At 42.1% G+C, this 27,343-nt stretch overlaps 1 protein-coding gene across 1 annotated transcript in view; it reads left to right on the forward strand.

Moving 5' to 3' along the window:
• The window catches only part of Gycbeta100B (guanylate cyclase soluble subunit beta-1-like), a 141,042-nt gene that overhangs the window by 14,052 nt on the left and 99,647 nt on the right, over positions 1–27,343 (forward strand). Inside the window, exon 2 of the mRNA XM_080272473.1 lies at positions 15,069–15,142. Within this exon, the coding sequence (XP_080128599.1) occupies positions 15,069–15,142 (74 nt within the window). The remainder of the gene's footprint in view (positions 1–15,068; positions 15,143–27,343) is intronic.

Below are 27,343 nucleotides of genomic sequence, written 5' to 3' on the forward strand. Positions count from 1 at the left end.
ATTGAAACTAACATTGAAACTTCCACTGAAACTAACATTAAAACAGACTGGAACTTGTATTGAAATTAACTCTGAAAATACCACTGAAACTAACACTGAAACTTCCACTGAAACTAACACTAAAACTTCCACTGAAACTAACTGAAACTCCACTTCCTCAGCACTCTCAGCTTCCTACGACTCACTCTGAGCTGAATAAAATCGTCCGGTCTTACCTGAATTAGAGCACTGAAATTAACCCGGCCACCAGAGGGTTAAGTTCCTGAAGACGATTTTTGTGGGAAACTTCATCAAACCCCATGAGTTTTGTCCCTTGGCCTGTATTCTCGTCGGTTAAGGAAGCTCCCTAACACTTCTTCCTAAGCGATTTGTTTTGCTTATTACACTTTGCTGTCCTCTTCCTCGTTACTTAAATAATTCATCATACTCATCATAACTAACTTACAGCATTATATTACCTGTCATCCAAGAATAAATCGCCAAGGAAGAGGTGATAGGGAGTCTCCTAAATCTACGAGAATACGGATCCTTCGGTATTTCGAGGACAATTAAATTCACCTGAAGGAGGAGGGCTAATTGCGAAGGTGTTTCGAAAAAAATGTTCCTAAAATAAATAAAAGTGATGATTACAAGAATATAATTGAAAATGTTATCGGATTGGAGAGAGAGAGAGAGAGAGAGAGAGAGAGAGAGAGAGAGAGAAATTATAGTCTGTCCACCTTAACATGACTCAGAACTTCGTCTTTTTGCAGCTTATTTCTCGTAGCTCATTGGCTGAACAAAGTAGTACGGCTCTACATCCTCTCCATAGCACTTCTTCGTGACTAGCATCGTATTCTAGTGTTAATCTCTTGTTACATCAGTTGCAGAATAAGACACTAGTACGGCTCAACATCTCAGTAGCACTTCTTCATGACTAGCATCGTGTTCTAGTTTTCATTCATACAGCGCAGCATAGAGGATGGGGAGATGGCAATTTTAGGCCAAGTTAGAATAAACAGAGTATAGGATCTCATGAGGGGCGATCTGGTGTCCATTGTTTGCATGTTTGGTGAGATTGTGATTTTTTTTCTTTGGAGAGAGAGAGAGAGAGAGAGAGAGAGAGAGAGAGAGAGAGGGAGAGAGGGAGTTGTTCGAAGCCTTTAGCAGACAACTTTATTAAAACTTCCCTGATAATCGTTTCCGGTTACCTGCAAAACACAGACGTTCGCCTAATTGCCAGGTAATTTCCCAGGAGACAAGGAAGAAGGAATGGCGAGGGATACGGTGGATGAGGTAAAAAGAAGGAAGAGGGAATGAGAAGGAAGGAGGAAAATTAGAAGAGGGGCTGAAAAGGAGGAAGGAAGTATGTGGAGGAGTAGGGGGGAAGGATGGAAAAGAGGAGGGACGAGGGAATGAAAAGAGGAAGCAAGGAGGAAAAAGGAGACAGAATAGTATTAAAAGGAGGGAAGAAGAATGGATGAAAGAAAGAAGGAAGGAAGAAGATGTGAGAAGGAGGAAGGAAGGAAGAAGGAATGAAAAGAGAGAGGAAGAAGGAATGGAATAAATGAAGGAAGAAAGTATATGGAATGGGATAGGGAAAGGAATGAAAAGAGAGGAAGGCTGAGAATGAAAAAGAGGAAGGAAGAAGATATGCAGAGGAAAAAGGAGTGAAAAGTAGGGAGAAAGAAATAAAAGAAGGAAGGTGAAAATGAAGAAGGAAGAGGAAATGAGGAGGAGGGATAAGGAAGGGAGGAAGGAAGAAGGAGATAAAAGGGGTAAAAGGAGGAATCAAGTAGGGATTAAAGGAAGAAGGGAGGAGATGTAAAAGACATGTGAGAGGAAAGAGATAGAGAATGATAAAGAGAGAAGGGAAGAATTAAAGATAATATTAAGAAGGAAGATGAGTCGTGGAAGGAAGGATACGATTAAGGAGAGAAAAAGACATACGGATTGGTATGGAAAGGAATGTGAGATAAATGAAAAAAGAATGATGAACAAGGATGATATAATAGAGTAATATATAAAGGAATAAAATGGAGGTAAATAAGGAGAAGGTAATATAAATGAGGAAGAGGCAATATAATTAAATAAAAGTAAAATTAATAAGGAAGAGGTAAAATAAATAAAGGAAGAGGTACAGTGGAGGTAAAATAAATAAAGGAAGAGGTAAGATGGAGGTAAGATAAATAATGATGAAGTAACGTGGAGGTAAAACAAATAAAAAAGGTAAAATGGTGAAGAAATGGCTGGGAGGAAGAAGTACACGAGGGGAGAGAGAGAGAGAGAGAGAGAGAGAGAGAGAGAGAGAGAGAGAGATGTTATTTAAACAAGGAAATGGCGGAGATGGGAAAAGATGGAAGTGGAAGAGATGAAGGCGATTATGGAATGGAGAAGAGGGGTAAATAGAGAGAGAGAGAGTGGTACAGCTTTCCTTACCTCATCTCTTCATGGGTGCTCGCGTTGCCTGAAAGTAGTCGTTTGGTAGGAGGAAAAAAGGAAGAAAGAGAGGAAGAAAAAAAGAAAGAAAAAGAAAAGACATCCACGAACTGAAGAAATTGAAGACAAGCGAAAAAAAGTTGACACAAAAGAGAAAGGTAAAGGTAGAAAAAAAGAAAAAATCGATACTGAATGAACCGAAAGGAGAAGAAAAGAAAATTGAGAATATTAAAGAAAGTGAAGGGTGAAGCAGTGGGGTGAAGAAGGACTTAAAAATAGGGAGAAAATACAGGTAAGTGAAAAGGGTGCATAGGGAAGGACAGGGGGAAAGGGAGAGAGAAAATGATAAAGTTTGATTTTGAAGGAACAATAGGGAGACTAAAAGAAAATTGAAGGACTATATAAGAAGTGAGGAGAGAAATGTTTGGAGAGAGACAAGGAAGTTGTATATGGAGGGGAGCCATGTCGAGGGAGATGTCAGGGAAAAAGAGGGTCTTGGAGGAAGCAAAGAGGGAGGAGATGGGAGAGGTGAAAGAGGAGGTAGAGTGAGAGCTAGGCATCAAAGGAAATGGAATGGACAGTCAAGACGATGCCCAGGGAATGCTGAGGGAAGAAAAACACTTGGAAGATAGAAGAGTAGGGTTAGGAGAGGATGGACAAGGTGAGGGCACAAAGGAAAGCGTAGAGCAAGAGACGGTCAGTTCTTCTAGAGGTCGTTTGTTACAGGGAAGACTAGTATGAGAGAGAGAGAGAGAGAGAGAGAGAGGATCAGTGGGAATTTTTGGGGGGAAGAGTTATATGAACGCCTCAGGGAAATGTGAAACGGGAAAGAATTATCTATCATGAAATTTAGGTACTAAAGTGAAATGAAGGTTTGAAAAAAATGGAGAATGAGACATGAATTTGGCCAACTGTTTATTCGATTTTCTTTTGGAATGACAGGTTTTACAGGCTGTCATTTTCTCTCTCTCTCTCTCTCTCTCTCTCTCTCTCTCTCTCTCTCTCTCTCTCTCTCTCTCTCTCTCTCATTGTACCCAAATATAATTGCACTGTGATATATTTTGTGTCGCTCTTCATATAGTTTTGATCTATGTATCTGTCTATCCATCTGCTTATCTGTCTATATATCTATCTGTCTCTCTATTAGAAGTGTAGGTAAACCATTTGAACCCTTGAGACTAAACCTTTGCCCCAGTGTGAGACGAATTATTACTGATATCGTCATTGAACCCGTCACTCTTTGAACCATTATTAGAGAATAAAGTTTACGCTTTTTCAAGGTGTCATTCAGTCAGCGATGTGGTGCTGATGTGGATATACAGGAAACCATTAGGAGAAGCACCTTGAGCTGGTCTGACTGTGTGGGGAGCATGGAGAACGAGAGACTACAAGGAAAGGGTATGTGAAGTTGAAGTGGGAAGGGGAAGGGGAAAGTGTATGATGAAATGGAGGGATGAGGTGGGGAGGAATGTGGGTGAGAGGGTTGTGAGTTGGAGAGGGGCAGGTTGATGGCAAAGGACTGAGTGACCAGGAGTCGATTCGGTTATGACCACCACATTTGGGATTAAGACGTGTAACAGGGGACAGGTAAGTAGATAAGTAAATGGATGAATAGATAGGTAGATAATAGACAGATAGATAGGTTACCAGAGTTCAAAAGTGATGTTCAGAAGAGAAATCAAGAAACTTCCCTTCAAATTTACAACCTTATCAAGAACTTTGCATTTCCACAGACGAAACGTTATCAAGAATTTGAGTTTATCGGAGAAAATATTGAGAACTTCAGATGAGGAGGACTTAAATGAAAATTAGGATGATAAGGAAATAGATAACGCTAGTGATGATGATAAGGTAGTTAATTAACTTTTCTGTACCAGTATTCCTGTCGGCGTTAATATTTTTACCCAATTATCCTTACCCTAATCAGTGTCTCAGGTGAAAACACAGGAGAGCTAGGAGATTCATTTTGCATTTCGTGTCCAGCCTCTGCTTATTAAAATGTGATTTGTTTCGTGGGGTTTTGCCTCTCTGATTGCTCCCTTGATTATCTTGTTCCGTATGCATGACGTGCCTCGCTCCTGCTACGTGGGATCTGATTGTTTACCTGTCCACACCTGATTGTTTACCTCCCCACACCTGATTGCTTACCTCCCCACCTTGATTGTTTTGACTGATTTTTCTTATTGCTGGCTCGATGGTTTTCTTGACACCTCCATGTGTGTGTGTGTGTGTGTGTGTGTGTGTGTGTGTGTGTGTGTGTGTGTGTGTGTGTGTGTGTGTGTGTGTGTGTGTGTGTGTGTGTGTGTGAATTTTTGTCCTAAGGGGATCTCACTAAGTCCCCCATCTGATGAGGATTTTGAGGGCCGGTCGAGATGATGTGGGTGAGTGATGGGAGTGGAAGTGGGGAGTGATAGGGATTTGAGAGGGGGAGACAAGAGGATGGTGGGGAGTGGAGGGGGAGGGACTGGGGAGTGAAAGGAAATGGAGTGTGATGGAGATTTGAGAGGGAAGACTAAGAGATGGAAGGGAGTGATAGAGTGGGAGGGAGGGAGAGCTGAAAGTGAGGGAGGGGGGCTGGATGATAAGAATTGATGTAAGTGTGAGGGATTGTGGAGTAATGCGGATGAATGAGATGGGGAGTAATGGTGGAGGATTTGTGATGATGGAGTGGGGGAAAATGAGGAGTGATTGGGAATGGAGAGTGGGGGTGTGATGGACGATGATATTTGTTGAAGCAGGAGGAGGATAGGAGTGGGGGGAGATGGGGAGTTGGGAGTGAGAGACGGAAGGTAGAGAGGGGTGTTTGGGGAATGGAGTGGATGACATAAAGAAAGAATAGTTGACAGAATAAGTGTTGTGAAGAGTGAGTAGGAAGAAAGTCGGTGGTTGGGGAAGGAAGAGGGTGAGTGGAAAAGGAAATGGATGATTGGGGATGGAAGTGGATGAGTGGAAAAGAAAGTGGATGGGTGAGGAAGGAAGTGAATGGAAGAAGAAGACGTAGATCAAAGGGGAAGGAAGTGAATGGGGAAGAAGACGTGGATGGATGGGGAAGGAAGTGAATCAGTATGAGAGAAAGTGGTTGAGTAGGGAAGGAAATGGATAAGTGGGGAAGGAAGTGGATGGGTGGAAAAGGAAGTGGATAAGTGGGAAAGGAAGTGGGTGGGTGGGGAAGTGGATAGGTGGCGAAGGAAGTGGGTGGGTGGGGAAGGAAGTGATTGGGTCTGAAAAAAGTAGGAAGGGGACGAGACAAGAATAGGGAGACCGAAAGACGAATGGAGTGATTGTGAGGGGAAGAGAGAGATTGACTGAGAAAAGAAAATGTTGACGAGAAAGGGGAAAGGCTAAGCACTGAGGGGAAGGGGCTTTGTTTACTGAGGGGAGAGGGCGGTGAGGAGGCCGAGAAGGGGAGAGGGCGAGGGGTGAAGGCTGGGAAGAGGGCTGTTGTGGCCAGATGAGAGGGCTGAGGGGAGAGGGGATGTGAGAGACGCTGCTGGTCCCTCGCAGATCACCTGCTCACATTTCCCGCCCACTCTCCCCTCTCCCACCCACTTTCCCCTCTCCCCACCCACCCTCCCCTCTCGTCCAACATTCCCCTTGCTTCCCCACCCACTCCTCTCTAAACACCTTTCGAAAATAGGAAGTTGTTTATTGATATTGTCCTTGTTTATCTCAAAAAAAAAAAAAAAATCAGATTCATGGAGAGTGCAAGGAAGTCGAGGTGAATGTATTAATTTCTGGTGATATTAGTCGATTTCCTTAAGCTTGAGATGGTGATTCAAAGACTCTCTCTCTCTCTCTCTCTCTCTCTCTCTCTCTCTCTCTCTCTCTCTCTCTCTCTCTCTCTCTCTCTCTCTCGCCTCAGGGGTAACATCTCTTTTGGGCACGAGGTCGAATCCCGGGCAGGGCAGTGAGAAATATGCTTAATTTCTGGCGGTCTTTACACATCATCATCATCGTCATCATTCGTAGCCTTCATCATCTTTTATTGTTATCATCATTCACTATCATCATCATCATCTTTCATCGTCACCATTATCTTTCATAGTCATCATCATTAGAATCACCGTAATCCTTATCATCTGTCATCAATATCATCATCATCGTCACCACCACCATTCAGTATCATCATCTTCATCGTCATCACTCAATATCATCATCATCATCATCATCATCACAGTTCTCACATCCATACATCAAATAGGTCAAATCCAGACACAGAAACAGAACACCAGGTCACAGAAATGAGCAAATTATCACCATAGGCCTATCCAGAAGAAATAGGCCTCTCCTTCACTGTCATTCAAACTTTCAAACTTCTTCCTTCATTCTTTTAAACAAAACTAACCTTATCAACATTCTTCTTCTCATTTAGTCACTCTCTCATCACCTGTAGGGTAGCGCCGATCCGTCAATTACCTGGTTCACCTTTTGATTTTAATTGTTTACAGGTAGTAGTTTTAAAAGGCTGTAGCAACTTAACATGAATTCAGTATCTAGGATGCCTGCCTGTTTCTTTATATGCTGTGTGTGTGTGTGTGTGTGTGTGTGTGTGTGTGTGTGTGTGTGTGTGTGTGTGTTTGAGAGAGAGAGAGAGAGAGAGAGAGAGAGAGAGAGAATGACATTATTGAAGGAAGGGATGATAAGAAGACTGCAGAAGATTAGGATTAAGAGAGAGAGAGAGAGAGAGAGAGAGAGAGGTTATTGATGTTGAGCAACCCTGGTCTGTCTGGCCGAGCAGACCCATGAACCAAAGGCAATCAGTCGCGCCTGCAGGGCCCAGGGTCGTCCCGTGCAGCGAACCAATATTCACGTGTGATAGATAGCTCCTTGCCACAGCGAGGCGCGGGGAAGAATGTGGCCTGATTCCTGGATGGATGCCGCATTTGTGTCCACCAATTTAACAGGGGCACCATAGTAGGCTCCACATTTTACCGTTACTTGGTGTTATGGTTACCACCCATCGTTGTAAAAGATTTTATGTGTTACAGGAAACCATTAGCCTTGTCACTCAGTATCGAGGCACCTGAAGCGGAAGAAAGAGCAGTAGAAGTGTCAGGAAGGATGGGAGTAATAAGGAGAGAGGAGGAAACAGTAAAAAGAACGGTGAAATTTTGATATACGAATAGATACAGATGTAGGGAAAATATAATTGATATATGGCAAAAATGACGTGAGAGAGAGAGAGAGAGAGAGAGAGAGAGAGAGAGAGAGAGAGAGAGAGGGAGAGAGAGAGAGAGAGAGAGAGAACCAATACATATCAGCATAGAGGCTGGGATGTGTCAGAGTGAGTTGTGCTGTTCCTGTCCAGATTCCTCGCACCCCAGTATATTTTTTCAGCTTTGTAGATAGATAGATGGGTAGATAGATAGAAGGATGGATGAATATTGATAGATGAATATAGACAGACAGACATATTGATAGATTAAATAGAGGGATGGATATAGATAGATAGATGGATGTAGACAGATATTGATTGATTCATTGATAGATAGATAGGTAGGCAGGTAGGTAGATAGATAAAAAGATAGATAGATATACAGTATAAGTGTATTGACAGGCATGTAGATAGATAGATAGATAGATAGATAGATATAAGAAAATGGTTATCACGAGACATGCTTTCCCTTTCACGCTTTCATGTTCTTTTCCTTTGCTTTACCGTATATATTTATCAAGCGCTGCGTAGATAGATAGAAAGGCGTGTGGCTAGATAGATACATGGATGGTGAGGTAGACAGATAGATATATAGATAGATAGACAGGTAGGTCAATTAATGTACAGGTGTTTTTTTGTCCTAGCTTTTCTCACAATAGAATATTCACATTTTAAAATTATATAGTTTTTGACAATTATAATAGACAGGTAGATAGACAGACGAATAGATAATTATAGATGGGTGACGCTGCGATTGAATAGATAGATAAATAGATTGATAGCCGCTAGAGAGGTGGATAGCTGGGTTTATGAGTGTGGATAGATGGATGGATTGTTTGCATAAATAGATGTAAAGGCAAATAGATGGATAAGTAGATAGATGGACAGGTAGATAGACAAATAAATAAACAGGTAATTAACTTGGAGCCGCTTATAGTCAGGTGTATAAATGAGGATAGATAGATTCTTGAATAGATAAATATATGAATAGACAAATATTAGGTGTAGATGGAGAGATAGATAGATAGATAGATAGATAGATAGGGGCGGATAGGTAGGTATATGATTGGGTGGATGGGTGAATAGATTGTTGGTTAGATAGACCGATAGATAGATAGATAGATAGAGAGAGGCGGATAGGTAGGTATATGGTTGGGTGGATGGGTGAATAGATTGTTGGTTAGATAGACCGATAGATAGAATGCCAAATATTTAAGCAGATAGATAGATAAATAGATTAATATATGGTGTTCCTGTATCACCACATACTCCAGCATATCTTTCTCATAATATGCTCACGTTGATTATATAGCGAAATAGATACAATTAGTCTTGTATGTGGATGGATGTTGGATAGATCGATAGATAGATAGATAGATGCATACTGTAGTTCCTCTTCTAACTTCTCACATCCTCATTTACTCTCAACCTTCTCTTTACAGATTTATCAAGATCTTTATAGCCAGATAGATAGATAGATACACTAGGTAGATAGATTGATAGATAGATAGATAGATAGTTGGATGGATAGACTTATATTCATGGTTGAATTGATGGATAATTTTATTTGTCTTTAGATGGGAAAGGTTTAAGAGGGAGGAATGCAAAGGGAGAGGCACGAGAAATAGGAGTACAAAGTGAAAGGCATGGATAGGAATACCAAGAAATAGGTAGGAATACAAAGGGAGGAGTAAGGTAGGTAAGAATACAAAGGGAGAGGTATGAGGTAGGAATACAAAGGAGAGGTATGAGGTAGGAATACAAAGGGAGAGATATGAGGTAGGAATACAAAGGAGAAGTATGAGACAGGAATGCAAAGTGAAAGTCATGGGTAGGAATACAGAGGGAGTAGAGTGATAGGTAGGAATACAAAGGGAGAGGTATGAGGTAGGAATACAAAGAAGTATGAGGTAGGAATGCAAAGCGAGAGGCAGGAATACAAAGGGTGAGGCAGCAACACACGGGGGGTAGGCAGAAAAGTTGGTAGCTGTCACGACCATAGCTCTCTCTCTCTCTCTCTCTCTCTCTCTCTCTCTCTCTCTCTCTCTCGGCAAACACTTGGTATTTTTGGGTATGTGGTAGTTTCATTCTGGTGTCATTCCAGTCAAAGTTAAAGGGATGGTTTTGGAGGGGGTGATTTTGGAGGGTGTTGGGGTGGGTGGAGGGGGGGTGGAGATGGAGGGGGTGGGAGTTGGTGGGGGTTGAACTTGGAGGGAGAGTGGAGTTGGAGGGGGAAGTGGAGTTGGAGGGGCTTGGTTGGAGGGGAAGTGGAGTTGGAGGGGGGAGAAGGATACTCATTCTCTCTCTCTCTCTCTCTCTCTCTCTCTCTCACACACACACACACACACACACACACACACACACACACACACACACACACACACACACACACACACACACACACACACACACACACACACACACACACACCTCCAACCCTTCCTGTACTTTGTGTGTGTGTGTGTGTGTGTGTGTGTGTGTGTGTGTGTGTGTGTTAAGCTCCTCAGTGGGTAATCCCGTGTAAAATATATATTGTTGTGTAATCTCCCCAGGATTAGTGGACAGGGATTTTGTTATTAACCCCTGCACAGACTTCAGGGGAATAAAGGCCTCTAGCGGGACCTGTTTGTCTGTCTGTTAGGAATATCATGACAAAAAAATAAATCGCCAAGGAAAAGGTGTTAGGGAGCTTCCTTAATCGACGAGAATACGGGCCTCTTGAGTACTTCGTCTTAACCCTTTCAATCCGATGACGTGTTCTCTCTCTCTCTCTCTCTCTCTCTCTCTCTCTCTCTCTCTCTCTCTCTCTCTCTCTCTCTTTCTCTCTCATCCAGAATTCATCCTAAATTTAACAAAAAATCGAAATTAAAAGGAAAAATACGTAATCGGTCTGAAGGCATTAATAAGGTAATTCTAAACCCATTGACACTTCTCATGGCCTTCCGTAACCTGAATAAATCGCTAATTAGTAGATGTTAGGGACTTTAGCGAGAGTAGATATAGTAGAAAAATGCAGTACCGTACGGAGCTTCGCGAGAATGACCTACCCTACGTGTGAAAGTCCTTAGGAGGGACCGACGGACGGGGCCGCTTCTTAAGATTCTTCCGCATCTCAAAAGACGACAATCCTTAACGCGTCAGTTCATTATTTAGCTACCACGAATAATAATAATAATAATAATAAGTAATAATAATAATAATAATAATAATAATCTGTTCGTTCTGTAGGCGAGAAAAATCCATACCTATGAATGTATATAAAAATTAGCCCAGCTGTGAATTAGAAATTATATTGTTATTTGGTTAGGAAAAATTACCAGAACTGTTTGTAAAAAAAAAAAAATACCCTGCAGGAGAGAGAGAGAGAGAGAGAGAGTAGTTATGAGTTTAAAAATTACCCCAAAGTGTCAGTCTGAAAATATTACCTTTGTGTGGGCCAGGAAAATAAATTTGTTGCCTGAAAAAAAAAGTTTGGTTAAATTCCTATGAGTTGTTTTTATCACACACACACACACACACACACACACACACACACACACACACCGCTCGCTGGTTCAGTGGTAACGTTCTCGCTTGCCATCTGGTAGACGGGAGTTCGCGCCTCGCTCAGGTTGCGAAAAGTTTCACTGACGAAGTGGGCGGTTACTGTCCCCCTTGAGCAAGGGGATGGATGTGTGCGTGTGTGAAGGTCACAGCCTTGCCCATAGATCGGACTATATGAGCTCTCAGCTCCCTTGCGGGAGGGTAAAAGCTGACGATCACGACCATCAAGTGATCCTGACCCACCCGGTGAATTACACCCGGTGAATTACACACACACACACACACACACACACACACACACACACACACACACACACACAATCATCAACACCCACCCAATTAACCCCCTCAAGGTAGGAACAACTCTAGCAGTCAATTCCAGCTAACGCCAGACGATTTTATTCAGCTGAAAGTGGGCCACAGGAGCTACAAACAGCTTAATTAGTTGGGAGTGAGAACATACAGCTTCCGTGAGAGTTAATATTAATCTGGGCCAAGTTTAATTAATGAAGTGTGTTTAGTGAGAGAGAGAGAGAGAGAGAGAGAGAGAGAGAGATACATATAGTTTCCTATCTGCCTAATTATACATATTTACATACATGCATAAAAAGGGGTACATACATACATACAGAGAGAGAGAGAGAGAGAGAGAGAGAGAGAGAGAGAGAGAGCCGTAATGTGTGTGAGTAAGCGTTAATTCCACTGGGATATCACCTCATTAAGATAGGGGGTTAGGTTGGTACTTAACGATGTGTGATGCTGGGGTACGGCGTAATTACCAGGGTTTACATGTGTGTGTGTGTGTGTGTGTGTGTGTGTGTGTGAGAGAGAGAGAGAGAGAGAGAGAGAGAGAGAAAACAAACTGATATTATTATTATTATTATTATTATTATTATTATTATTATTATTATTTCACACACACACACACACACACACACACACACACACACACACACACACACACACACACACACACACACACACACACACACTTCAGAAGTTACACAGCATGGGACGTCCTCGAGGGAACCCAAATAATATTAAGAATTAAGGATTATCAAGATTACCGACAAATACTGATATTATCCCTTTTAACCGCATGATTTTTATAAAGTTAATTTGTGCTACTGTCAGACGAAATAACTCAAAAAGGAAGCTTATTAGTAAAGGCGTTGATGGTCCTTCTATCTATCCGCTCTCGAAATTATCTATCGCGAGGTGAATAGGAAGAATAGATTAAAAAATAAAAAAGATACACGTCCTGGGAGTGAAGGGTTTAAGGCGAAATTCCGAGGCTGGAAGAAAATGTATTTATTTCCCGGTTGGAATGTTGTTTTATTAAGCAGAGAGAGAGAGAGAGAGAAAGGGGGAATTTAAATTGAGGAAGAATTGAGACAGACAGCTAGAAAGAGAGACTGAATTTAAGTGCATGAGATATGGAGAGAGAGAGAGAGAGAGAGAGAGAGAGAGGGAGGGAGAGAGAAAGGGGGAATTTAAATTGAGGAAGAATGGAGAGAGGCAGCTAGAAAGAGAAAGAGAATTTAATTGCATGAGATATGGAGAGAGAGAGAGAGAGAGAGAGGAATTTTAACTGAGAATGAATGGAGACAGACAGCTAGAAAGTGAGTGAAAAGTTAAGTGCATGAGATACGGAGAGAGAGAGAGAGAGAGAGAGAGAGAGAGTTATAATCAGATGTAAAAAAAAATAAATATGTATACCATGAGACCCTACCGAGATGGAGGACACCGCGTATGAGTATGACCACAAAACTGACCATAAAAAAACCATCGCTGAATTCATGCATATATCAAGACCAGGGGAAGAGGGGTGAAGAGAAAGGTGTGGGAGAGGAAGTGGGACCTAGTGTATCTGTGAAGGGAGTGTGTATGTGTGTGTGTGTGTGTGTGTGTGTGTGTGTGTGTGTGTGTGTGTGTGTTGTAGTATTGTTGTCTATTTAATGCTATCTACCCAGGTTTAAAGTACAAGAGTTTTCGGATATTCTCAGTTTTTCATGTGCACAACTGATCAGCTCTGAAATAATCTTCTTCTGTCTATCTTTCCACCAGCCTATGACCTCCAGTCTTGAAATACAGTTTGTCCAGGAATCTTGAACTGAATGCACTGTGATTATAGCGTTAATTTTCCTTGGAAGTGGCTCTTTGCAAACTTCCAACCTTTTATTCCATTTTACGTACTGTATTTAAAAGTTAGCGCGGCAAGCATAATAGAGGATAAACATTAGAATTAGTAATCTACAGTTGACACAGGCTGAATCCCTTCATCCTTGGCTTATCCTGAACCTTTCCTTCAAGTTGGTTTAAATCGTCTCAGAGGAGAAAGCTGACATTTCCGTGTGACCTCTCATAAACAGTAGGTCTGTCCCTTGGCTAACGTTAACCCGTTCACCACGTTTGGCAAAAATCGGATCAGAACTGTGTAAAATAATTAGTATACTACAAAACGCCTCTCACTACGGCTTTTCCTGCAGTTCGTTCCCCGTCTTCCCAGAGTAAGATGTTGGAATACTTAACCGCATCAAATGGAATTATCTTTTCATTTTTCTGTGTCTGGATCTTACCCACCCAAATTTGTATAAGTGGTAAAAACATTTTGATATAGCTACATACATACACACACACATACATACATTCATGCAAATATAATACGTTCATAATACATACATGCATATATATCGGCAGGCTTGCGAACTCACTTTTCGTTTCCACTCCACTCATGCTTTCATCTCATGCAAGACTTCTACCTACATAAGGATCTAACTACCTACCCACCTACTTACCTACCTACCTACCTACATACATACATACATACCGGCTGTCCTCCTCCCTTCCTCTCCCCTGTCACTCAAGTTTGTTTGTTTGTTTTTCTCACGCAAAACTTCTCTCTACCTGTCGTATTCACTCTTTCCCCACTCCCCATTGGCTTCCCACTCCCACTCTCCTCTTCTTCGCCACGCACCCTACCCCCTCTCACTCCACCTACTCATTTACTCGTTGATCCACTTACTTCACCAGAGCGTGTAAAGAGGTCGCCTTGTTTATTTTGACCTGAGTTCAGTCCAAGTTCGGGGCAGGAAACAGATTGAGGAATTGATTTTCGTTAATGCAGGTTCTACTGATTTTCTGCAAGACCCAAAGACATATAAAAACACTTCCTTTAATACCAAGACACCAGATCTGAATGAGACAGCCCTAGCATTTATTTAGTTTGGACGGTGGGTACTAGTGTCAAATTAGTGACATGTAAAGCGGTGTGATATGTGGCACACACACACACACACACACACACACACACACACTTTACCAATTTACTTTATCTGCTCACTATCCCTCATACCCATCCAGACACACCCCTCTGCCTCCCTTTGCCCCTCCCTATCCAAACACATCACTTCCTTCCTGTTTGCCCTGACACACCCTCCCTTCCTTCACCTACACACACCACTTCCTCCCTTCCCACCCCAACACACACCACTCCCTCCCTCTTCACCCCAACACACACCATCCCGTCCCCTCCCCAGCACACACCACTCGCCTCCTTTCCTCCCTAACACACACACAGCACAACCTCCCTTCCCACCCCAACACACACCACCCCTTCCCTTCCCACCCCAACACACACTACTCCCTCTCTTCCCACCCCAACACACACCACTCCCCCTCTTCCCACCCCAACACACACCACTTCCTTTCTTCCCATCCCAACACACAGAACCCCTGCCCGCAACCGCCCGCGTCAGCAAGCATTTGGTGTGGACGCGACCTAATAAATGCCAATCTCTCCTTTCGTTGTTATGCCTATCTACTTCGCAAGATCATTAAGGTAGATGGCCACTGCGATCTAAAGAGTTGAAGGGGGGACTGTCCTGCTATTTCTACCTCCCTTCTTGTTTACCGCTCCAGCCACTTATTTCCTTTCCCTCCTGCCTTTCAGTACGGCTTCGTGAACTATGCTATCGAGCAGTTGGTGGTGAGGAACTTCGGCGACGAGACATGGGAGGATATCAAGTGAGTAGACATATATTTTGTTGGTGGTGGGAGGAGATGGAGAGGTAGATTGAGAACGAGGGTTTATTCCAAGTGACCTTTGTGATGACGTGCCACCTCCTCCGTAGCAATTTATTCTCTGCATTTCATTTCGATGGCCTCTTGTGCCTTATAGATGCAAGCTGTGTGAATATAAAGCTAAGGAAAATATTTACAAGAGAGTTATTTGTATGCAGTAATATGCAAAATAAATCGCTAAAGAACGGATGCCACGAGTCCCCTATGCCACCAAAATTACGTTCCGCAGTTGGAAGGACAACGTTGGTAGGAGAAAGGCTGGTGTTGGTGTGTTTTGGTATGATTTCAAGTTTTGTGTGTGTGTGTGTGTGTGTGTGTGTGTGTGTGTGTGTGTGTGTGTGTGTGTGTGTTTATATGAAATTCACAGGTACAGATCTTTTAATAATAATTGTAACAGTAATGCTAGTGTGAGTAATTGATAATAATAAAGGAAGCAACAACATTATTAGTAACAATATATAAAGCTGTAATAACAGTACTGTAATTATTTAGCTGAGATTAAGGGCCTTATTTTGGCGTGAGAGGAGGCTTCGTAGCACCTTCTCCTTTGCGATTTATTTAATACATTACACCCTTACAATCATATTTATGTTATTTATATTTTTTCCAGTTTGCATCAGTATCATATTAAAAGATAACGCTGTAGGGATGATAATGCACAAAATAAATCGCTAGGAAAGAAGTGTTGAGGTGTGTTCTTTGCATCGTTATTAATGTAGTTTGTGTTAATATTATACAGAACGATGCGCTGTAGTTATGGTAATAAAAAAATCGGTAGGGTAGATGTGTTACGGGTAGAATAAGTCGCTAGAGAAAATGTGTTAAGAAACCTCCAAAGTCACTTAGAAAAAAGCATTAATTGGTAAGAGTCTGAGTTAAATGATATCCAAACAGGCAGCCCCTCCCCGTCCCGTATGTGAGAGAGAGAGAGAGAGAGAGAGAGAGAGAAAGAGAGAGAGAGAGAGACCACAACCCACACAGATTAACAGAGGTCGTTACTGAGAGAGAGAAAAAATAACCTGATTCATTATTATCATTACTCTTGTGGGTTTTTCCGTTAATGGCCTGTTGTCTGTTGGGCTCTGTTGGCTCTTGTTATGAGGTTATTGATAGCTGAAGTGTTATTATTATTATTATTATTATTGTTATTATTATTATTATTTTAGGAATCTATTAACTAGTTTGTTCTTTTCATCCTAGTTCCTTAGTTTTTATTATTATTACAGATTGTGTTTTTATATATATCTCATCATATTTATTTATTTATTTATTTATTATTTATTACTAAGCTGGTGTTTCTGATGCGATAGGTTGCAATCTTAGTTTAACCTTACCAAGTTGGATGGAGTCCCCTGAGATGGTTTGGCCATATGCAGCGAAGGGAAAGTGAAAGATTGACGAGGGGTGTTTGAGTGAATCAGAGAGACAGACAGACAGACAGACAGACAGACAGGATAAGGTGGGGAGACGTGATGGAGAGGTACATGAATGATAGTGGTATGAGTTGTAGGGAGTGCAGCTTAATATTGGAGGACAGGAGGGTGACGTGGAGGCGATTTGTTCTTGGCCACCCTCTTCGGGAGTAAGGCGTCTGACTAGGTAAAATATTGGAATCGATGTTCAAATAATAGAGACGCAGAATTTGTTTTGAATCAGTATTAGAGGCATGTAATTTGTGTTCAAGGAGTGACATATAGAAAGAATTTATGCTGAAACAGTATTTTTTTATGCAAGGAAGAAGGAACTAGAGGCTAGGAACCCGGAAGTTTATCCCTCCAAGAAAAAATAGCTGAATAATTAGCAGAGAGCCAAATTTAAGAACTTGTGTTAAAACAGTAAGGTGTTAAAAAGTAACAGGTTGATTTTGTGTTGAAAGTAGACAGACGTAAGATAAATAGATATATAGACAGATAGATATAGATAGGTAGATAAAATGTGCTTTGAATACTTGGGAGTAACAGAGTGTATTTTGAAACGGTACTCATCAGTACGCCCACACTCTGACACTAAGAAATATAAAACTGTAAGAGATTTTCATAGGAACAATCTGAGCAGTAGCCACCCCACACCACACTACGCATGCGCGGTACCCTGACTGAAGGGAGGGGGGCGTGAAAACCAATCTAGGGATCTTCGCCCCCCTGAGACTCCCCCCAAAGCATATAATCCACCTCAGAGCGTGTATACGTCATGCCTGGCGAGGGTCATTTGTAAATTCTGGGGATTTCAGTGTCGGGCGGCTTGCTTCCGTGGTCCATCTCCGTACGGAAGGGATTGTCTCGCAGACGAAGGACGACGATTTCTTAGTGAACGTCAGACTACTTCATTTAGCTTAAGACAGATTTACAGTAGTGATGGAGTTGATGAAGGCTGTCTCTCTCCTCTTGTGTTCGAAAAATCTCATAATCTGAATATAATCGTCTGGGGATGGTGAGAATAAAGTAAAAAGATGCGTCATCGGATTGAAGGGTTAAAAGGTAAGGGAATCACTCCACACACACACACACACACACACACACACACACACACACACTGGATGATGACCTGGGAATGTGTGAGAAACTTCAAGGGTTTGTTTTTAGGCTAACTTTCAGTTAAAAAAAAAAAAAAATCCTATACCAGCAAAATTAAAACTGTTAGGATTTGCAGTACCAGCAAAAGTGAAATTGTTCGATGTTATGGAGCTAAAATTACTGATGATATGAGTTGCAGATGAGGAAGACCATTTTTCCCCGTAAGGTCCTAAGTAAACTGTAGCTCCTTAACTGATGTGATACAGGCCTCCTAAGTCTCTCACACATTTCCTTCAAGTAGGTAAGAGTTAGATAATGTATAGTCCTTAAAAATTTTCACCCCATAGCCTTCCAAAAAGTTTTCTCACAGGGTCGTTCTGGATTAATTTATGGGCTCGTCCGCCGCTCCATCTCTTTCAGAAAGTTTTGCGTTTTTATCGTTCTCTGATTTTTTTGGCTCATCTTGGCACCCCCTAAGCCAATAACCGGGTGCTAACTAGATTAATTTCCCTCCCCGGCCACAAGTTACCTCCATTACTTAGACCGGGAAGGCGATGTGTAGGTTAGCGATCGGCCTTTTACCTGAGCCGGAAATGAGGTGTGGCGTTGATGCGTGGTTCGTCGTATAGCGGGTGGAAAGTAGAGACACTATCGTAAACAGAGAGGGGGACGCCTGCTGCCATGTTGATGCATTTGTGGCCCCATTTCCAGGTGGCACAGGCTTCGTAGTACCTCATTTTTAGCGATTTAGTTTACACACACACACACACACACACACACACACACACACACACACACACACACACACACACACACACACACACACACACACACACACACACACACACACACACACACACACACACACACACACACACACACACACACACACACACACACACACACACACACACACACACACACACACACACACACACACACACACACACACACACACACACACACACACACACACACACACACACACACACACACACACACACACACACACACACACACACACACACACACACACACACACACACACACACACACACACACACACACACACACACACACACACACACACACACACACACACACACACACACACACACACACACACACACACACACACACACACACACACACACACACACACACACACACACACACACACACACACACACACACACACACACACACACACACACACACACACACACACACACACACACACACACACACACACACACACACACACACACACACACACACACACACACACACACACACACACACACACACACACACACACACACACACACACACACACACACACACACACACACACACACACACACACACACACACACACACACACACACACACACACACACACACACACACACACACACACACACACACACACACACACACACACACACACACACACACACACACACACACACACACACACACACACACACACACACACACACACACACACACACGTTTCTTGTATCCTCCCCCCTTCCCATTGACCCCAGCCTTGCAGCCGACAGCACAAAGTTTTCCAGATGTTTGTGTGAGTGAAATTCTTTGTGCTCTCCATACAAGTTCTGGACAATGCAAAGACTTCATCACGTAATATCGGGAGTTGATCATCGCCCCGTCATGCAAGCCGGAAGCACAGTCTTACAGGCACATCTTTTGGTGTCTTAGCGCTTGTCACAAAATACTTCTCGAGTTTGGCTTTTTTTCGTGAAGGAGTGGCATGTTCGAAGCTTTATATCTTTCATACCTTCACAGCTTAATAATTGATAGCCACCCCGTCTTGCAAGTCGAAAGCACAGTCTCAAACACAACTTTTGGTGGTTTAGTGTTTGTTGTTGTGTTTTTCTTTTAAGGGTATTGGTATGTTATCTTCGAAACTTTGTGTGTTCCCTACTTTTGTTGCTCATAAATATTTGATGAAAGTTGTAGCCTAGTTTTATGTCGCGAAAATATTGGACTCCGATATAAAAACAGCATCTCCCCACTCCTCTCCCCATCCCTCTATAAAAACAGCATCTCCCCACTTCTCTTCCCATCCCTCTTCCCTCCCAACTCCTGTTTTATAGTTTTTTCATCTTAACTTGGTTCAGATAATCGTCTTTGTTTTTTTGTTTTTTTTTAGCTTATTTCACATTCGAGAGTGGCAGAAAAAGTCGATAATTCGGCTCTTTCCATTCCATAACACTTCTTTGTGACTAGCGTTATAATTCTGATGTGAATTTACTGTTACAGCTCAGCATTTTAGATGGAGAGATGGCAGTTTTAGGCCAGGTTAAAGTAAAAAAGGTATAGAGAATGACGTATCCCCTAAACGAACTCCTAATCATTAGCAACTTCGTTATTTTGGAGTCAGTTGAAGTTATTTATGGGCTTCATTTTATTTGTCTCTGCCTACCGCTTCCTCGTTCACCATCTCTGGCTGCCGTGTTGCCCTGGCTGACCCTCTGATATGTGTACTGTACGTGTCCCGTTAGAATCTCATGTTTATTTTTTTCCCTGCTTTGAACACACATTTTGCTCATGGTGGCTCAAGGTAACAAGTACACCTGTGAGAAATTACACCTAGATCAGTCCCTTCAATCCTATGACTTACTTTATTCTCCTTGCTACTAGACGATTTTACTTAGATTACGGGAGGCATCTCGAAGGGGTTAGTGAACAGGTTATCTCTAAATCCATCAGGTCGAGAGGCTGTATCTTACCGCCTCATCAAGAAGTCTAGCTTAAGGTACATAAAATCTTGTAGTAAGAACAGAACAAGTAAAATACATCGTCGGACTGAAGGGGTTAACTTTCTCCGCTATGGCGTCACCTAATTGTTCTATTGAAGTCAGCACAAGTACTACTACTTCTACAACTACTACTATTTCTACTACTACTACTACTACTACTACTACCATTATTACTACTGCTACGACTGTTACTACTACTGCTACTGCTTCAACTACTACTACTACTACTATCCTGGCAACCAAAAAAATCATTGTCTTGTATTCAGCGTTCCTAGTCCTTTCATTTACCGAACGTGAATTTGTCGACAAGTTATGCATGTAAATTAATATTGTTTGGGCAGATGGTATTGAAGGGCGAGTCTGTAAGTCTTCATTTGCATTTTGATTGTTTGCATCGCCATAGCGCTCACAGACACCCCCTACCACCTCCACCACATCCACCACCACCACCACCACCACCACATCCACCACCACCACCACCACCACCACACCAATGGGAAAATGGCCATCCACTGATTCTTGTTCTCTGCTTTTATTTCATGTGGGTTATTTGAGTTTACCTGTTCGTGTGTGTGTGTGTGTGTGTGTGTGTGTGTGTGTGTGAATAATAAATGGTAATGATATCTGAGTTACCCACAAAATCATAATTAAAAAAAAAAATTCAATAGCTCGTCCAGTAAGATGATTGGAGGTGCTGGGAGAGAGAGAGAGAGAGAGAGAGAGAGAGAGAGAGAGAGAAAGAGAATTATACAGCCTCCAGTGGGTAAACCTAGTCGAGAATAATGTAAACTACTTCAACAATAGTCTACTTAAGCTGCTGAAGTTACTACCACACTATTTACTGTACATATTACTTATTACCTGTGCGTCTCAGGTAACCGCGAAAAATTACCCGTTACCCCTGGGAGCGATGAGTTTTGAAATGATTCGTAAAAGTGAAACTCTGTTCATTTTGTGCCGCTAATTGTTCAGAATCTTTGGTCTGTGTTTCATATTGTATCACACCACAAGGGTAGCGATTTTTTTTTTTCTTAGTGAGTATGAATTGTCTCATTACCACGCAGGTCAGCTCACAATTTTTTTTTTTTTCAGTTCCCCCCTCCCTCCTAAAGTATTACTGCATTTTAATTTTATAACCTACATTTTTTTTTATTATACCGACCCTCATATTGCGTTTTTGCAGCGGTTCATATTTTTTGTCACCTTATCTGCAGAGTAATACTAGAACTTGTAAAATAGTGCCTGGTTTTGTTATAGATTTTTTTAGTACAGAGTTATTGTTAGGTGTGCTGTACAGATCTCAGCCTCTTTAAGCTGAGGTAAGGCAAGGGAAGGACAGTTGTTTACATTATGAGGGAAGCGATATTATTTGCTCTTGTTCATTGCTCCTCCCGTCCCCTAATGACCCCTTTATCAGTACTTATATAATTAGTCATGCATTTAAGTCGGAAAATTATTGAAGAGTATTTATATTGTGTCCTAATTATTACTGTAGTTAAGAAGGACACATTAACCAGGGGGAAAGCTATTAAATATCAGGTTAATTATACCTTACTGGCACATAAATACTGAGCGGTACATTACTATACCCTTTTTACTCTAACTTGGCCAAAAATTGCAGTCTATCCATCTTGAGTGCAGAGTTGTATCAGTAAATTAAAACCCTAAGATGTGTGCTAGTCATGAAGAAGTGCCATGGAGAGGATGTAGAGCCATAGCATTGTCTTATTCTGCCGCTAAGTTACGTGAAATAAACTGCAAAAGGACGAAAATCTGGGCCAAGTTAGAGTGGAGAGAGTATCATGACCATAGGTAAGTCTTGACAGGTATTTAATTAGAGATACCTGTGTTTCCTTGTCCTTTGCCCTACTATCACCAGAATCCACTTATTTATTTATTTATTTGTTTATTTTTGTCTTGTATCTTGGTCTTCTATTGTATTTTTTTTCTCCTTTTTTTTCTTTTTAACCGTCGCCAAAAGTGCACATGGGTAATAATTTTCCTCTTCAAGTGCGAGATTATTTTAGGAGTGTAATATTATAGCATTACTGGATCATACGTAGGAGTGAATGTACGGAAGATGCTGCTGCTGCTGATGTTGATAATGATGATGATGATGGTGGTGGTGGTGGTGGTGGTGGTGGTGATAGATTGTTGAAGATAAGAGGGCGTGATATATGGGGTAAGTGTGGTGTGAGATTGATGCTATGTGTGGTCTTAGAGATGGACGAGTGGGGGAGGAGAAGGGAGGGAAGGTTGAGGAAAGAAGGTGGGGGGAGAGAGGGAGGGAACAGAGTGAGAAAAGAGGGGGAGGGGGAAATGAAGGGATGTCAGAGGAAAGGAGGGAGTGAGGGAAGGAGAGGAAGTGAAGTGAGAAAAGTTGGAGGAAAGGTGGGAGTGATGGAAGGGGGATCCGGGAAAGGGAGACAGTCGGAGGAGAGGAGAAGGAGAGAGGCGGAGAGAGGAAAGGAAAGAAATGAAGGAAGTGAGAGATGGGAGAGAGAGAGGGCAGGGGGAGGAGTGGAAGAGGGAGGGAGGTGGGGAGGAGAGGGGAGAAAGGGAGGACACAAGAAAAAGGAAGGGTAGAGGGTAGTGCGAGTGTAGAGGGTCCGAGTGTAATTGGATTAGTATGTTGTGTTCATCTGATCACATGGGGCCGCTCAAAATTGACACTCTCAGGCTCCTATGACTCACTCCCAGCTGAATAAAATCGTCTGGTGTTAACTGGAATAGAATACCAGCTGGAATAGAGTACTTGGGTAGTTTATAGATTCAATATTAACACTCCTAGGCTTCCACATTCACTCTCAGTTTAATTGTATCTTGTAACGTGAGCTGGAATAGATTACTAGAGTTGTTCCGACCAGGAGAGGGTTAATGGTACAAGCATAAACACTCAGGCCCATATATCCGTCGGTTAAGGAAGTTCCCTAACACCTCTTCCTAAGCGATGTTTTTTGCATATTAGAGCTTACCGCCCTCTTCCGTGTTACTTAAACCATTCTCTGTATGAATAAATGTCGAAACTTTATTAGCCAGCCGTAACCAAAAATAGATCGGTAAGGAGGAGGTGTTAGGGAGCTTCCTTAAACGCGTTACTTAACCGCCTTAGTCTCAGCAGGGTATAATCGTCTAATTTTAGCTAAAACATTACTAGAGTTGTTCTGACGATGTGAAGGTTAATACTAATATACTTTTTACGTTAACTTGCCATAAAATTGCCATCTTTGAGTGCTAAACTGTAGCAGTGAATTACTGGAATATGATGCTAGTCACGAGGAAGTGCTTTGGAAAGGATGTAGAGCTGTCGTACTTTCTGCCACTGAGTTACGTGAAATAAGCCGCAAAAAGGACGAAATCTGGGCCAAGTTACAGCAAAAACGGGGATAATTACACTCAGTCTTTTATGATAAACCAGAATAAAATAGTTTGGCTTTAATGGAATATAATGTGAATGAAAACGAGACCACGATACGTTTTTAACACTGGAATTCCCTTCAGTAATATCCTTCCCTACCTTCATTATTATTATCAATTTTATTATCACTGCTCATTTGCACTGCTCACTCATTTTCTTCACTCACCCCTTGACTCATTTTCCTCCTCTGTCGTCCTTAGTTTCCTCATATTGTTTTCTTAACCCCCATTTTCTTTGCCCATTTATTGATTCGCATTTCTCTTTCATTTTCTTCATTCTCCCCTTGACTCATTTCCCTCACCTTTCGTCCTTACTTTCCTCACTCCCTGTGTTCTTATTCTCCATTATCTGTATTCATTTCTTACTTTTTTTCTCATAATTTATCTTCTTTGCACTTTTTTTTTTTTTTTTTGCTCCATTGCTTCACATCTTGACTCATTTTCCTCAAATCATTCTTGGTTTTCTTACTTTCTTACGTCTCCTTTTCCTCACATATATAATGACCTCTTTTATTATTCATTCCATTTTCCTGAATTAATATTTTCCTTATTTCTACATTTCATCATTTCCTTTGCTTCTTTTTTCATAATTTTTCAGTTTCTTAATTTTCATTGCCTTTCCTGACCATTTTCCTCGTGATTATTCCCCTTTCTTTTTTTAACCCTTTTTTTTTTTTACCTCATTTTTACCACCACCAAGGGAGTAAGACAGAGGTTATGTATTCATCCGTGTGAGTGTGTGTGACTGTATCCAAGAAATCTCAGAAAGTTGTAATCGGATTTCAATAAAACCTGGTGGATAGGTGGGCAGTGGGTCGAGGAAGAGGTTATTAGATTTTGACATGGATACGAGTCGGGATGCAGGAATAAATCGTAAATTTTATTGGCGGAGGTATGCGGCCTCTGAAATTGTATAAACGGGCAAACCAAGACCGTAGACTTAACTGACACTGAGACCGTAAAAGTATCCGTCTGGTGGAAAAGAGGAACATAGTGGTCAGTCGTAAATTTTAATGGCGTTGGCGGGGGTATGCGCTCCCTGGGGCTTTTCTGAGCTTTATTTCTCGCTTAATTTGATTTTTGTTTTCGTCATGTAATTTTTTTCCCCATTCAATTATTTACTCTTCTTGTTATTCACTTCCATTTTTGTCACAGCTCACTTTCCTCTCCACACATCTTCCTCGTCCCTCATACTCCTCACTGTTTAGTACCTTAATATATATTCCTCCCTTCATTTCCCCACCTCTTATTATTCTTACTCATTTCCCCTTCCCCTCATCTTCCTCACCTCTCATTATCATCACCCTTCACATTCCTTTCCTCCTTTTCCTCATCACTTATTTTCCATTCCTCATTTTCCTCATCCCATTTTTTCCTTTCTTATTTTCCTTTGTCTAATTTTCCTCACCTTTCGTCATCCATAATTTTCTTCGTCTTTTCCTTCTTCATGATTTTCTTCTCATTTTCTCACCTGCCATTTTCATCATTTCTCTCCCCTCATTCTCACCTCTCATCCTGATTACACAGAATTACCGCCTACACCTGTCTGCCTCCCCTCCCCACAGCCCTTCTCCCCTCCCCTCCCCTCCTGTCGTGTCGCTCCCTCTTTCCCCCCTCCATCCTGACCCATCTCCCCGTCCCCCTCCCCTCCTCCCGACTCTCTCCTCCTCCCACCCCTCCCCCCCTCCCGACTCTCTCCTCCTCCCACCTACTCTCCCCCCTCCGTCCCCCATCGTTCTCCCACCCCACTCCCCGCCCTCTTCCCTCATCCTCTCCCCCCTATCCCTCTTCCACCCCTCTCCATACCCCCCGCCACTCCCCCTCCTCTGAACTCCTCCACCCTCACTTCCTTTCTCCTCCCTGCCCCTTTTCCTGCCTCCCTCTTTTACCCCCTTCTCTCTCCCTCTCCCTTCCCCTCCCCCACCTCCTCCCCCTCCCCTCCATGAAAGCGACCTCCATGACTGTTTTCTGATTGGCCCAAATTTTGACCAATCAGCAGCCTTAATAAGAACTTGACAAGGGATTAGCAGAGAGAGAGAGAGAGAGAGAGAGGGGGGGAGAGAGGAAAGAAAAAAAGAGAACTACATTAACTATAGCAAGCAGTCCAGTGTTAACCCCATCGATGTGTAGTGGCCAGAGAGAGAGAGAGAGAGAGAGAGAGAGAACTGATAGCAGCCTGTTTCATAATGTCCTTCAGTATACAGGGACCGGTGACCAAACTACCGTGACTTACTGTAATTAAGGATTGGAGGATGACCTTTGACCTTAATAACATAGTAACAACATAACATTAGCATAACTTGGCATAACGTTAGCATAACAACATAACAGTAGCATAACAACATAGTGTAGCATCAGCATAACAACATGACATACGAGTAGCATAACTATATAACATTATCATAACAATACTAGCATAACATAGCATAACATAATCGAAAACCCTCTAGTCACCTGAAGGAGAGTAGGGCCCGTATTCTTGTTTAAGCAAGCTCCCTAACACCTTTTCTTAAGCGATTTATTTTGCTGATTACTCCTCACTGTCCTCTTCGTGTCGTTGAAGTCACTCACATACCATCATTGTCAGCCTAACATACAAATTAATATGTTCCCTAACACCTATTCCTAAGCGATTTATTTTGCTGATTACGCCTTACTGTACTTTTCTGTGCCATTTAAATTATTCAAGTGTCACCATTATCAACATTAATGACATACAAATTGATATGAACTAGCCGTATCCAAAAATAAATCGCTAAGGAAGACGTGTTAGGAAGCTTCCTTATAAAGAGAGAAAACTGACCTAGGAATCATGCGCAGGACAAGGCCTTCACCGCTAGAGAGAAGCTTAGCACCTTTTCCTGAGCGATTTATTTTGCCTATCACACTAACATTCCCTCTTTGTTCACTGCAATATATATACATTTTTTTCGCTCCTTCCATTCCTCTCCCATTACGACGGGCATGCAGCACCTCTGGTTACACACACACACACACACACACACACACACACACACACACACACACTCTCTCTCTCTCTCTCTCTCTCCAAATAAGTCTTCTCTTCTTTACCTCGTTCTCAAGAAAACTCCATTACTCCAGCCTTGAGTCAGGCGTAGCATCCCTGCCCTTCATTATGGCCCTCTTGGTGGGAGAAGACGATTAGTGGGGTAGTGGTTAGAAAGCCCCAGACGGAGAGAGAGCCAGGGGTAATTTTAGATCCGTGAAAACGTAACTGGATTTTATTTTTTAAATTAGTGCTGACAAGGGAAGTATTGTAGGTTGGATATATGCCTTTAAATGTAGTGTACTGTGGTAGCCTAGCCTAGGGTCCCTACTCTCTCTCTCTCTCTCTCTTATCCAGTCGTATCCTATTCTGTTGTATCCTGTTCTCTTCTATTCCGTCCTATCCAGTTCTCTCTCTC

The sequence above is a fragment of the Coenobita brevimanus genome, chromosome 51 (genome assembly GCF_032717465.1).
Source record: "Coenobita brevimanus isolate Jiangsu-jjx chromosome 51, ASM3271746v2, whole genome shotgun sequence".
Lineage (NCBI taxonomy): Eukaryota > Metazoa > Arthropoda > Malacostraca > Decapoda > Coenobitidae > Coenobita > Coenobita brevimanus.